The sequence below is a fragment of the Cyprinodon tularosa genome, unplaced genomic scaffold (assembly GCF_016077235.1).
Source record: "Cyprinodon tularosa strain WSP-4 unplaced genomic scaffold, ASM1607723v1 ctg841, whole genome shotgun sequence".
In the NCBI taxonomy this organism is placed as follows: domain Eukaryota; kingdom Metazoa; phylum Chordata; class Actinopteri; order Cyprinodontiformes; family Cyprinodontidae; genus Cyprinodon; species Cyprinodon tularosa.
Genome location: NW_024039609.1, coordinates 207,022 through 219,568, shown reverse-complemented (window position 1 = coordinate 219,568; position 12,547 = coordinate 207,022). Strand labels below are relative to the sequence as shown.

Sequence of the window (12,547 nt, the reverse complement as noted above, 5' to 3'; positions counted from 1 at the left end):
GTGACGTAGAAATCCTGTTTGATCCTGAGTACCTTTCAAACACTAGATATTCTTTTTTTTAAGGCTAAATCTGGTCCGTCCCTCATAGTCTTGATTTTGTCTAGAAATAATTGTTGAAAACTGGGCTGTGTTTAGTCAGTCTGATTTTGTCCCACTTAAGTCCAATAATAGATGTCAAAAGACGTTGCTTTTTCAATGGTTTTTCAATTATCTGAAAATCAAATATAGACGTCGTTTGGACGTAAATGATGGTGTCTTTCAACGTTTTTTGAACTAGTTTTTCCTCGGTGAGGTTTTTCAAACTTGCACCAACACAACTGGAAAGTTGTCCTTGTTAACACAAAATGCTGATTCGTTTGAATCACCATGTCTGCTCTTTGACCGGCTACTCAAAGAGCTATTACACATTTTTCTGCTAATGTGCATGCTCTCTAGTCATGCTATAGTGCAGCAATGAGAGAAGCCATGAAAAACTACAGTAAATATCTACTATCTGCTCCCCACTCTGAATGTACACATGAAGCACACAGTAATAATCATTTCTATTTTTTTGCAATGTTTCTTTGGATAAAATTGGCAACACTATTGCTCATAAAACATTTCAGCCATTCAATACTGGATAAAGCTTTAATAGATATAGCACTGATTTAAGCCAGTTTTATGGTTGCAATGACCCGGTTGAATGAGAATTTACACAGACATCTATAGTCATTAACTAAGCCCTTTACCAGGCCCCATTGATCTGCCCAGTACCAGAATTACTTTAATTCATTTTAATTCATTAATTTTAGTGTTTCGTTGTGAAGATAAATGGAGCTTTATTTTTTTCAATCATTCAGTCGTTCTATGGTTGAATGCATGCACATGCTGTATTTTTAGTGTTATATGTAAATATTTCACATAAATAATTTGGACAAGACACAAAAGAGTATAGAGTGGCATGTTGTATTTTATTTTTTGAGTCAGTTTAGATTTAAGGTTAATCTGAACTGGACAGCCGATTTCAGCCCTTCCTCTGGATCGGGTGCTTTCTGCTCCGTAATGTTTTTCTAATTCAATGTTGAGACTCTTTTTTTCTGTAGTTTCACACTTATCTCCATGTTTGAAAAACTAGCAGAAAGCTCTGAATAAGCAAAAACGCAACAACAACCCAAAAAAAAAAAAAAAGCCTCAATGGCATAAAAGCTTTGAGTGTTTTGGGGAAAGCAAGAGATCACCCGCTGGTTATCTTTTTGATGGTAGATCTAAAAGAACAGCCTCTTCACTTGAGCATCTTTTATCCCCTGAAATGTCAAAAAAAACACTTTTGTAAAGTCCATCTAGCTTCGCTGGGGAGGCTTTAATAATAAACACAGTTGTGATATGTGTTTTCTGTATATGTCTCTACAAAGGAGGCCTTGAGGTGATGTAGTCTTTTTATTTTGTTGCCTCAGAGCGTCGTAAGACCATTTCTGTGCTGCTTTTGTTGCACGTCCATTGGCACGCTTGTTCTTCTGTGAGGGAGGAGCTGGGAGGATGGCAGCAATGATGATGGACTTTCTGTAAATTTAACACAATTTACATTTTTACATTTTAATGTTTTATTTTGTCCCAAGTGAGACAAGATTAGATTTGCATGTCTGGTTTGCAGCATATCAACATATTGAAATATGTTAACTTCACAAAAAACATTTGAAAAAGGCCTTTTAACCTTGAGGACTCAGAACCAATTAGCTAAGATGTTTTGACAAGTTACCTTAGTTAAAACGCATTTCTTGGCATGATCTTCCACAGGCATAATTCATTTTAGATATAAGTGTCCTTTCTTACCTTGGCTTTCAATTTCAGGAATGGGTGAGAGTCCTAATATTAAAAAAAAAACAACCAGATGTCAAACTACAACAAAACATCGTTGATTATTGTGGATTTATAGGGACTATTTTTCCTTAAAAACTTACCAGAGAAAGACTGAAGCCTCTTTACTCGGTAAGCTTTCCCTGTTGGATGATGTAGCCCATTTGTTAGAATAGCTTAATAGTTCCACAATAAATCAAATACTTTTTTTAAGATCCTGCTAACTAAAACAACACCAAAGTCATATTTTAATAGATAGATAGATAGATAGATAGATAGATAGATAGATAGATAGATAGATAGATAGATAGATAGATAGATAGATAGATAGATAGATAGATAGATAGATAGATAGATAGATAGATAGATAGATAGATAGATAGATAGATAGATAGATCTGTTCTTTGTTTACCTTTTAACTGTTGATTTGTATAGTGGTTAACTATAGGATCCACAAGAGGTTTTTCTGTGAAACAAGATTATTTATTTATTCTTTATTTCATCACCATGTAAAGTTAAGCAAATATGCTGTCAGTATGTTTTTTATTCAGTGACTTACTGTGAGAGCGTTTCCCCACATAGATCTTTTGAATCAGAGCAATGACTACGATCAGGAACACCACACACATCAGAACCATCCAGGTCACCCTGTACCTGCACCAAACCCCTGGAAGTCAGGCAGAGATTTAGACACATGCAGGCCTTTAGATAATCATCTCATGGCTAAACTGTTATTCACTCAATGTTCTCAGTTGAAAGGATAAAGCACATAAAAAGATATAAATAAGAAAAATTTAAAGGTTGAGGTTATGGAAAAGCTGGAAGGGGAAGGAAAAAATGCAACCCTAAAGGATATCCAATTTTCCTTTTCCACCCTGGAAAATATGTCAAAGTTTCGGCTTTATGTATGGGGAGCACTGAGGAATGGAACACAAGGAAGGATAGCCAAAATCAATACCAGTGATCCAAGGGATTAAGTTTTACTTTGGTCATGGAAAGCTCAAGCTGTGCAGAGGAAGAGTAAAAGACACTCCAGAGGTTCAAGTAAACAGAGGAGAGTTAAAGGAAATTTGTTCTAATTGAAAGAAAAATAGTCCAAAGAGGACTGACAGATAGGGCAGTTTGGAATAAAATGAAAACAGGTAGATTGTTTCCTAGCCTCTTATTGTCTCCACACAGAGAACTAAGAAAAACCTCTCCATCATCCTGACACCCACCTTTATCTGCCCGTTTCCATGGTAGCGCTTCTGTTTCATTTCTTGTCAGAACAGTTTGATTGGCGAGCCAAAGGAGACAGCGGCTGCGATTGGCTGAGTTAGAAGTGGCAATGAAAGGAAGACAACAGTAGAAAGCCTCTCCCTGGGCTGCACCATTATCCATTTGGTCTTTCCCCTCTTCGGGTGGGTTGAGGTATAGGTCGCTCTGATTGCTTTGGCCGTACAGAGTGACATTAATGGTCTCTGTGTCGTTGAGTTGGAAGCTGACTGACACCTCCAGAAGCACAATCAGAGCTGTGGATGAAAACAGAAATTACACCTATTGTCAATCAACAGGTTGTGGTAGTTTAAGATCTACAGTTAAAAACAGCTATTTGCTTGGCCTTCTAGAAGGATGTGATACCTTTCTTTCTACCTTTCTTACCTGTAAATCAGGCTTCAAAACTAATTTGGGAAGTTCTTAAATTCATTCAGGGCCATCTGTAAGGCCTATTTGTGTCCCAGTTTTACATCCCTGTCTGATGTCTATTTCCACCTAATGCTCTTTCTTATTGTCATCTATTTCATCAAAGAGACATTATGCATGTTTTTACTGGAGAATATCTTTACATCATTTGATGAGCCTATTTTCCTGAATTTATTTTGTATCGTAAGTTCCTGTGCTGTTCAACGGATGTCACATCAAGCGCGTCCCTGTTAAATGGGTAGGACCTAGCAAACAAGAAAAGCATTTTGGGATAACATCCTTATGGACACTGACTGGAAGAAGGCCTGGTTATGCCTTATAAGTACTGTGTCTCCAATAAGATAGAAAAGATTCAAATCAAGATTTTACACACTATATATCCCACAAATTCAAATTTTCCTAATTGTCACATATTGGACATAAATGCAGTTTTTTAACCAGGAACTTTATCTCATTTATTCTCTCATTGATCCCAATCTACCAATTTCTGGACTCATCTTGAAAAATGTATAATGTGTAAACTCAAATCAAACATTGCAATTGACTTTGACAGTGTAATATTGTATTTTGCCCATGGAGAAAGTAATGTTACTTTTGTTAATATCCTACTTATTTTGTATGGCAAATCTAATATAATATATAAGGAAAGGTAGATATTTCAAATCTTAGACCAACTTCAGATGTTTCTTGCATAAGTTCAAAGTACATGAAATCCCTTACTTTAATTGATTCTAAACAAAGCATTACATCCACAGATATTTTAAGTTATTTCAAATAATAATGTAATTACACTCCTTTTCATTGTGTCTTGGTCTGCTTGGTAAATTGTTGTTTGTGCAATCTTTTTGATAAAGTTCATAAAAAAAAAAAAAACAACCTAGCAAACAATCAAAGTGTTATATTCAAGATGGCCGCTCACACCGAGCCTGGTACTGCTTGAGGTTAAAAGGGAGTTTTTCCTCTCCACTGTCGCTACAAGCATGCTTAGTGTGAGGGATTGCCTTCTAGTCAATGAGTCGATGCAATCAACTGGTTTTCCTTAGATAGATCATTTTTAATCGATTTGACTGTATGATCTGGTTGAACTGTAAAGTGCCTTGAGAATTGGTGAATTGGTGCTATATTGAATTGAGTTGAGAAGCGACTGCCATCCAGCTCAACTCAGTAAAAAAAAAAGTAAAAAACTAAAAATAAAAAATAAACTTTTTAAGTGAGGGAGTGTGCTATGAGGACGAGCAGAAGGGTGTTGCAATTATTGTGTTTCTGCAACAAGTGGCAGTATCATTAGAGAACTCTGTAATGCCTCTTTAAGTACACCAACTCCTCCTGTTGCACAACATCCCAACAACATACTGCTCCCACCCTGTACTTCACAGTTTGGATACTTTTCTTAGCCTTAAGGCTTCCACATGGGTCATTATGGCCAAATATTTAGTTAAAGTTTCATCAGAGCATGCAACGTGTGCAAGGATTGAAGTTATTTGTCTAAGTGCATTTTCAAATTGTTGGGTGTTGGGTATTTCATGTTACTATTAGAATGACTTTTTTTCCCCCCAGTTGTCTGGCCTTTCACTCCATATTAGTAAAAGTTGCTTCATGTTCTTCTCAGCTTTATCCAATATCTTCCCAATGTCTTTTGCCTTTGTTCTGAGTTTGAAAGGCAGATCTTGCACCATAATGTGTCCCTCACTAGGATAAAACATTGTCTTATTGAACTGACTGAACTAAGTGATAGTGTTGGGGTTATGTAAGAATATATCATCCTGACTCTGCTAAAACAAGAAATGTTTAGTCTGATGCAATACCAAATAGTGAGAAAAAAAAGTGTATTTTTATGCTGATAGATACATAACTTATGTCCAGAGAATTTTTCAAATAGTTATTTTAAGCCTGTTCCCAGCTCTCTGGAATCCAGTTACAAAATTACACAATTAAAATTTTATTTCACTGTTCAAGGGAGAAAACAGGAGTTATTAATCTAAGGCTGTCTATCTTCTTATGACAAAAGATTTTAGTATTTTATTATTTATGTATCCACATCATTTCTAATCAAATACACAGTTCAAGGCGATCTGAAGGGGCTCCATTATCATTCACAGCTTAGGCAGACTGAATTTCTCTTTGTACACAATCCTGTTTTCCTATGCAAGATATTATGCTAATAATGTTTAAATGCTTTCACCAAAGTAAGCACTCTCTCTCTTTTTTTGATGATTTATAGTGATTGCATTCCATCTGTGCAAACCATCTGGTAAATTACACAACTTTACAGTGTCAACAGTTAATTAAAACTCGTTCCTTTTCAGTGTTCTGTAAAATATTCTTCCCTTTTTTAAACAGTCGTTAAATGTGAAAGGGATTTTCTTTGATACCAACAGACCTCTTCCTGAAAAACAAAGAAAGGACTGGTCAAAGAAAAGATCTAATGTGCATTTAAGATATATTTGATATCTATTTGAGGAATCCAGGTTTAGTGTGTTGAATCTCTCGCATAGATTTCCATATCAATTATAGGGGATGGTTCGGATAAAGTGTATTTTCTGATTTGTATTAATATTACAATAAGTATTAAGTATCACAGTACAAGCAAACTATTTGTCATTTTAAAAGTACAGGTTATTCTAAAATGTCAGTATTTGTTTTTCCTTTTAGAAAGTGAATATCATAATGATGATAATTTAAGGGCAGCTCACATAGGTAGTTTTTCTCAAAGTGCTACAAACAGAAGTAAAACATTGAAAAGAGAGACAAACAAAAACCACAAGATGCCACTTACACCCCAATGTCTTTTTACAGGCTATTTCATTTATAAACATCCAAAAATATCTAAGCTCAGGAGTTTTTTTTTTTTTTTTTTTTTGGTTTAACTGTATAAAGATTGTATGCCGTCCTACTGCATTAGTCTGTGTTTACTTTACTAATATTAGGCTACTATTGCTATTTTTGACGGTCTATATTTATTTGTGCACAAAATATATCTCCATCCTCTGGCATCAGCGGTGACAAAAGAATTAATGTTTATTAATGTTTATTCTTTTATTAATAATTATTAATAAACATTAATATGTACTACTTTACTTCTTTAAATATTCATATTTACTTTATAATTTATTAATTATTAATTATTTTTAAGTTAAAGTATAAATCCTACAGTTTAAAAAACACTTTTGTAGTAGTTAGAATGTTAACTTAATATGCTTACTCAAGTAAAAGTGTAAAAGAACAATTTTTTAAACTACTTAAAGTATAAAAGTAAAAGTAATGGATCAAAAAGTGTTAATTCGGGATTATAACTTTTTTACAACTTTTTTGTAACTAATAATAACAATGTAAAATTTTACTTTGCATCATGTTGAACAGCTATTTATTTTGGTGCAGTACCAAGTCCTACCACAACAAAACATTTGGTCTCGATGAAACTAATTATATTGAATGATTTTAATTTTTTTAGATACCAACTGGCCATAACGAAAATAAGCTTAAATGAAACAAAACTAACGAGTTTATTTTTGAAATGTAAGTAGGAGAAAGTAGAGAAGTTAAAGTTGTCTAAAAAAGAATTTCTTCTGTAAAGCATAGATTAACATCTGTCTGGCATTGTACTGTCTCCTTGTGGCACATACCTGCATGTCAGTACTAATAACGATGCGTTTAATATATGGAAAATCACTTTTTTCACTTGGTAAACAATTACAATTGCATTTGAACATTAATGGGGGCACATATGCAAAAGAAAGTTTGCACATGCTGTCTGCTGAATTGCAAACGTAAATAGCTTTGAACCTTCTGTGAAGATACTCTGCGACTAGAAACTGGTTTGCATCTGTTTTAAGACAGAAGATCAAGCCCATAGAGTGAAATATTGCAAGCCATTATATCATGTAATTTTGATTGGTATAGCTTATGGATGGCAAAATTCGCTATTCTGCTAGACTGCTTTGACTGCAACATTCAGATCATTTCTATTGTTGGGTCTTCTGTCTCCCCCCTTCCTCGTGATAGTACCTTTATATTTTTAGAGGCCCTGTAAAGTCTGTCTGTAACCTTTCTACTGTAATCTCTCTTTTAGAAATATATTTAATGAGATGGTTTTTCTTTATCGTTTTATTACTTGAACAGATGGTTGATTGCAAATTGATAGTTACATATTTTCATGTCTACTTGTTACATCACAGAAATGGCTGCTGTTTTAAGCAGTTTAGTCTTAGCTAATTATAAAATCAGTAAATTTACCCCATTGACAGTAGATAAAAATAAAGGTTTTTGATGTGGTTATCTGCCCAGGGTGCCACAGTCTGAAGGATAGCTGAAGTATTTGAAAAATATGCTATTACGATTCAGCCCTCAATTAAATGACTTTTGTGTATTTTCAGAGAACATGGGGGATTTACAATCTTTCATGTCTCCTGCCAAAAAGATATGAATTGCATTTTGATAAAATCCTGTGGGACATCATGACAATATTCTTGATAAAGCATTTTATTTGTTATTGAAATATACTAGTGTTGATCTTATGCTCTCTAAAAATGTGCAACAGCATCACTGACATGTGCCTTACCTGATGAGATGTTGTTGTAAAACACGTCCATGTTTTTGTCTGTTTCGCACATAAACCAGCCTCTTCTTGAATCACCTGGGACTTCCTGTGTTTCAGCATTCAGGTCCATTGGGTTTCTTTGAGACTCTTGTATGCAGATCTGCTCCCACTGCTTATTTTTTGGCATAGAAGCCTTCAGATTTCCTGGCGACCTGTTACCTCCTCTCCATACCTCATACATTTGTTCACTTGGCTGGTAGGAAAGGCAGAGGAAATTCACCTCTGACACTGAAGGGATAGAGAGAAGAGAACAGTATAAATAGCTATACACAAAATACCCAAACATACCTGCCAATCGTTGTGGGTCAGATTTTTACCTATGGAGCAGTGGTTCTCAGACTCTTTAAAAACAACTACGTAAATTAATTAGATATTGCTAGAAGTGCCAAAATAAACAGCAATTCTCACAGAGTTATAAATGCATGTGATCAAACTGGAATAAACAAAAAAAATCCAATCAACTAATCAACTGCATAGTTAATGGTTTGTGTGAAGGATTTTCTAGTTTTTTAGTTCTTTTATAAGATACAGAGAAGAAGACACACTTCACATTTTGAATATATTGATGATAGGCTGTTTTTGCAATGGTGCTACCAAAAGTGCACGCTGCCGTCCTGGAGAAGAACCAGGGGGGTAACCACGGTGACACATTAACGGGGAGGGTGGGATCAACATGTTTGATACTCCGACCATCGTCTGATGCTACATTCACTAGTAATCAGAAAATGGGATGTTTGCAACTAATTCTGTCCTTCGAACAGTATGCTCAGTATTATTTCATGGATGGCGGGGAGAAGGTCGTAATACCCCATAGCGGAAAACGCCATTGATTGATGAGTGATATAGCTAATGAAGGCTTTATGTATTTTTTAAAATTTATTTGCAAACCTTTGCTGCTGGTAAGACCACAGTAAGCCAAATTTAAATGCATTTTTGAGCTTGCTTTACATGTTGTCATGATCTTAGAGCTGATGACTGGCTTAATTATTAATTTCACTGTCCATCTGATCCACCTGCTCCTACCACTATTTAAGTTGCTTGCTCCCAGTCATAAGTACAAGATGATTCGTTCTCTCTAGCCAGTGGTGAGAGGGTTTTTAGAGTTCCTTGGTGTTTCTAATTTCATGATCCTGACCTGTTCTGCTTCTAAACTACTGTGCCTGCCTGTGCAGGTCTGGTCTATTTGCCTAAACTGTCTTTGGATTCCTGGATCTCTGAGACTGCCTGTTCCTGTTCTGATCTGTTTGCCTGACCAAGCTTGGGACTCCTGCATGTTCTCCAGGGTGCAGCATCTGGGATACTCTGGGTGGTGCCCTCCTCATCTTGTTGGCAGCTCACCAGCAGGATCCTACCTCATTCTTGGTCTGTTTTGAAACAGATTATCACTCTTGCAGTTTCCAGCCTTTGTTGCCATCTACTCTGATCCATGTTTTAAATAAATGCTTTTTGAGTTATTTCACTGTCTGTTTGACCTTGAATACTGGGTCCTCTGTTCTGAATTATGACACACGGTAAAACTATCAGTTACAATCATGATTATGTTTTAGAATCTATGTGCAAGGGGTCAGTCATTAAACACTCCTAGTCTCAGGAAAGGCAGGTTTTCCTGCAAGTCCCCCTTCCCTCTACATGTTTGTGTATTAATTACATGCCCCTGCAACATCAAACTTTTTGGTATCGATTTATTGATATATCAGTCTAAATATCATATAAATACATTTCTGACTATTTTGTGCTAGTATATACTTTCTGCTTACTAGTAACAAACACCACTCTAAATATAGATGTTACAGTTTTCATTAAAATGTCCATAGTCATCCTTTACAGTGATGTCAGCTACCAGTTGTAAAATTTAGTTTCAGTCATGAGACTGACTCTGTATTATCAATGTTATTGATCCTCTCTGTTCCTCTAAGCTGACATTTATTGTCTGTCTGTCTTTCTAAGAATTGTTTCAAAACAAGTTTCTGCCCCATTGGTTCATCTTTCACACAAAGCTCTGCTCAAGTTCACATTTTTCATATCCTCAGTCATCACGGCAGTTTTTCCCCCGGCAGCACCAAACCCCACACTTTATAGGATGACAAAAGATGGCACCGAATTCAGTTGCAATTCCACTGTTTGCTTAGATTTTGACTATGAATTGACTAATGAATAATGTGAATCCTCCTGTTGTGTAAAAACCACCAATCTATTTTTTTCGAATCCAGTCTGATACCAATACAGGGGTTGAGCATATTGGCTGATATCCTATGCCGATATGATAGTACAGTTGAATGAATTACCAATTTCCTCTCTGTGTGAGTAAAGGCATCATTCTTGACATAAGCATTGTTAAAAAAAAATGCAAATTAATAAAGATATGAATCTTCACTCGTTGCTGATAAACATCTCTGGTAACAACCAGACCATTATTTCTGTGTTTACATTCTTGCCTTACTCAGTTTGTAGGTGTGACCATACAATTATCCTTTTTTTTTATTCTATGTAATTAATTGACTGCCACAGTTTCCAGCTCTTCAAAAATGAAAGAGACTTCATTAGTTATATCACTCCAGTATTACTGTCTAGTTAATGTCCTGTTCAGCCTGTCTTCCAGAGCAATGGACTAGAAAAACACCCATCAGACTTAAGAACAGAGCATGTTTAAAGATATTTGAAAGGATTTCCTCGAATTTTTTAAAAGACCCGCCCTCTCCACTTTAAAAAAATGCACGTTTGAGAGCATGCACAAGCCAGTTTCTCCCTGTGCATGCTTTGTTGAAAAGTTGCTGTTCTTATAGCTCATACAAGCTTACTGCGTCCAAACGTCTGCCTTAACCCCTAAATCTGTCAATCACTATATAGAACGGGGACTATATAGTGAACTCAGTTAACTTGGAGAGATGATCACTTCCCCGTTGGTTCACTATGTGGTGCTTGCGCCATCTTTGTTTTTAGTTGCCGCTGTCGGGTAGCGGCAGTCTATGGTGACAATGTGCTGCTGTGATGGCAAATCCCATAATGCTCGGCGTGGAGAGCTCTCCGCCATTTTCAAAGAACTGCAGTGAGAGAGGTGAGCTTGATAACAGTCTGAAACCATAGCTCACCACAGATATACGCCTGAAAGTGTGCATGCATCATGTTGCTGCGGTCTGCAGTCTGGACGTTAGATCTCGCTGAAAATTACACACTGTATATTTAAGTTTAAATCTCTAAATTATAAAATAAAAATAAATCAAGAATGAAGCGAGCAAATCGGACGGTTCTCACCAGCCTCAAACCCTCATAATCCAATATGGCTGCTCTGTAGTTAAAACAGCAACATATTCTGTGATATACTGGGTATTTGCATTCCTAAAAACTTATTTCACACTAACAGAAAAGGCCTAGACACACTCACTAAGTGTTGAATGCATCAAATACATAGAGAGAGCTTGTATTAGCTTTGTATTAGCTCTCTCTAAGCATTGTATCTAATCAATCCCATTGCTTTCTAACCTAAAACTTGAAGACTTCTGGTGATATTGCTCTATTGATGTTTAAACTTTATTTTATTTATATGCGTAGCTTTTGCCACATGCTTCTTGTTTGAGTTCAGCCACTTTAGTTTATAACCTGAGTTCTTCAAACATACTTGCTCTACTTAAAGGAGGGATTTCCTCTTTTGAATAGTCTCAGTAAAGCCAAGTTTATTGTGCTCGAACAGCTCCTCGTTGTGGCAGCTGATTAGCTTTGTATCTATCTTGTAAATGGTCAAGAAAAAATATGTTATCAGTAGAGCTTAAGACAACTAGTGTCATAAATGGTACCTGGACCACAGTTTTAGAACTTTATTTTTAGAGAGACAAAGCAAAATGTGAAGAAAACTAAACCAAAAATGTTTTGCTGCTCGCTATGAGCAGATGAAAGAAATGGGTCTTACTTGATCAAGCACAATGAAGGTGGAGTGGTAAGAGATTGCTTCAAATTGGTCTGGATGACCCACCTGAGTATATCCTGAAAAACTCAGGGAGGCAGACGATGAGGGCGATGATCACCAGAAGGAGAATTTTAGTCACAGAAGCTCTTGTCATGGTTGTTCGATCAGGTCACACGCACTGTTTCAGGCCCACACGTTCATAAGCAGCTCATGGTAACTCCTTCCTTGTTTAGATATACAACCTGATGCGTTCAACTCATGTTTGTGATAACCAGTCTTCCTCCTGCAGTCTTCAAGAGGCTTTCAAGAGTTCATTTGTAGATCGAGGCGTTGTAGGTGGCTTAGCGGGCACGTTCTACACAGCAACTTCACTTCCTTTTGCACTTCCTGTTTTTTTTTTCATAAAGACTTAAAACATAGAGAAGCAGTTTCAGATGGCTCTGTCAGCTGAATGTAAGTACCAACAACTATTTTTCTTTTTTGAGTGTTGACGTGTGAGAAATGGCAGATGTTCAATCCCAATAACACTGTAA

At 36.2% G+C, this 12,547-nt stretch overlaps 1 protein-coding gene across 1 annotated transcript; it reads right to left on the bottom strand.

Annotated features, from left to right (window-relative positions):
• Positions 1-929: 929 nt before the first annotated feature.
• LOC119775001 lies at positions 930-12,382 on the bottom strand. The gene is made up of 8 exons (XM_038272845.1): positions 12,081-12,382; positions 8,075-8,341; positions 3,051-3,344; positions 2,393-2,500; positions 2,246-2,299; positions 1,938-1,976; positions 1,810-1,842; positions 930-1,539 (listed from the first exon to the last, which is right to left on the bottom strand). The coding sequence occupies exons 1-8, from the start codon at positions 12,166-12,168 to the stop codon at positions 1,430-1,432; spliced, it is 993 nt and encodes a 330-aa protein (XP_038128773.1). The 5' UTR covers positions 12,169-12,382; the 3' UTR covers positions 930-1,429.
• Between the last annotated feature and the right edge of the window lie 165 nt (positions 12,383-12,547).

Excerpts from the sequence above, each read along its gene's own strand:
- LOC119775001 (XM_038272845.1), bottom strand. The coding sequence starts at position 12,168 with ATGACAAGAGCTTCTGTGACTAAAATTCTCCTTCTGGTGATCATCGCC. Across the intron at positions 8,342-12,080 it reads GTTTTTCAGGATATACTCAG|TGTCAGAGGTGAATTTCCTC; the intron begins GTGGGTCATCCA and ends CTATCCCTTCAG. Across the intron at positions 2,300-2,392 it reads TGTGGGGAAACGCTCTCACA|AAAAACCTCTTGTGGATCCT; the intron begins GTAAGTCACTGA and ends CTTGTTTCACAG.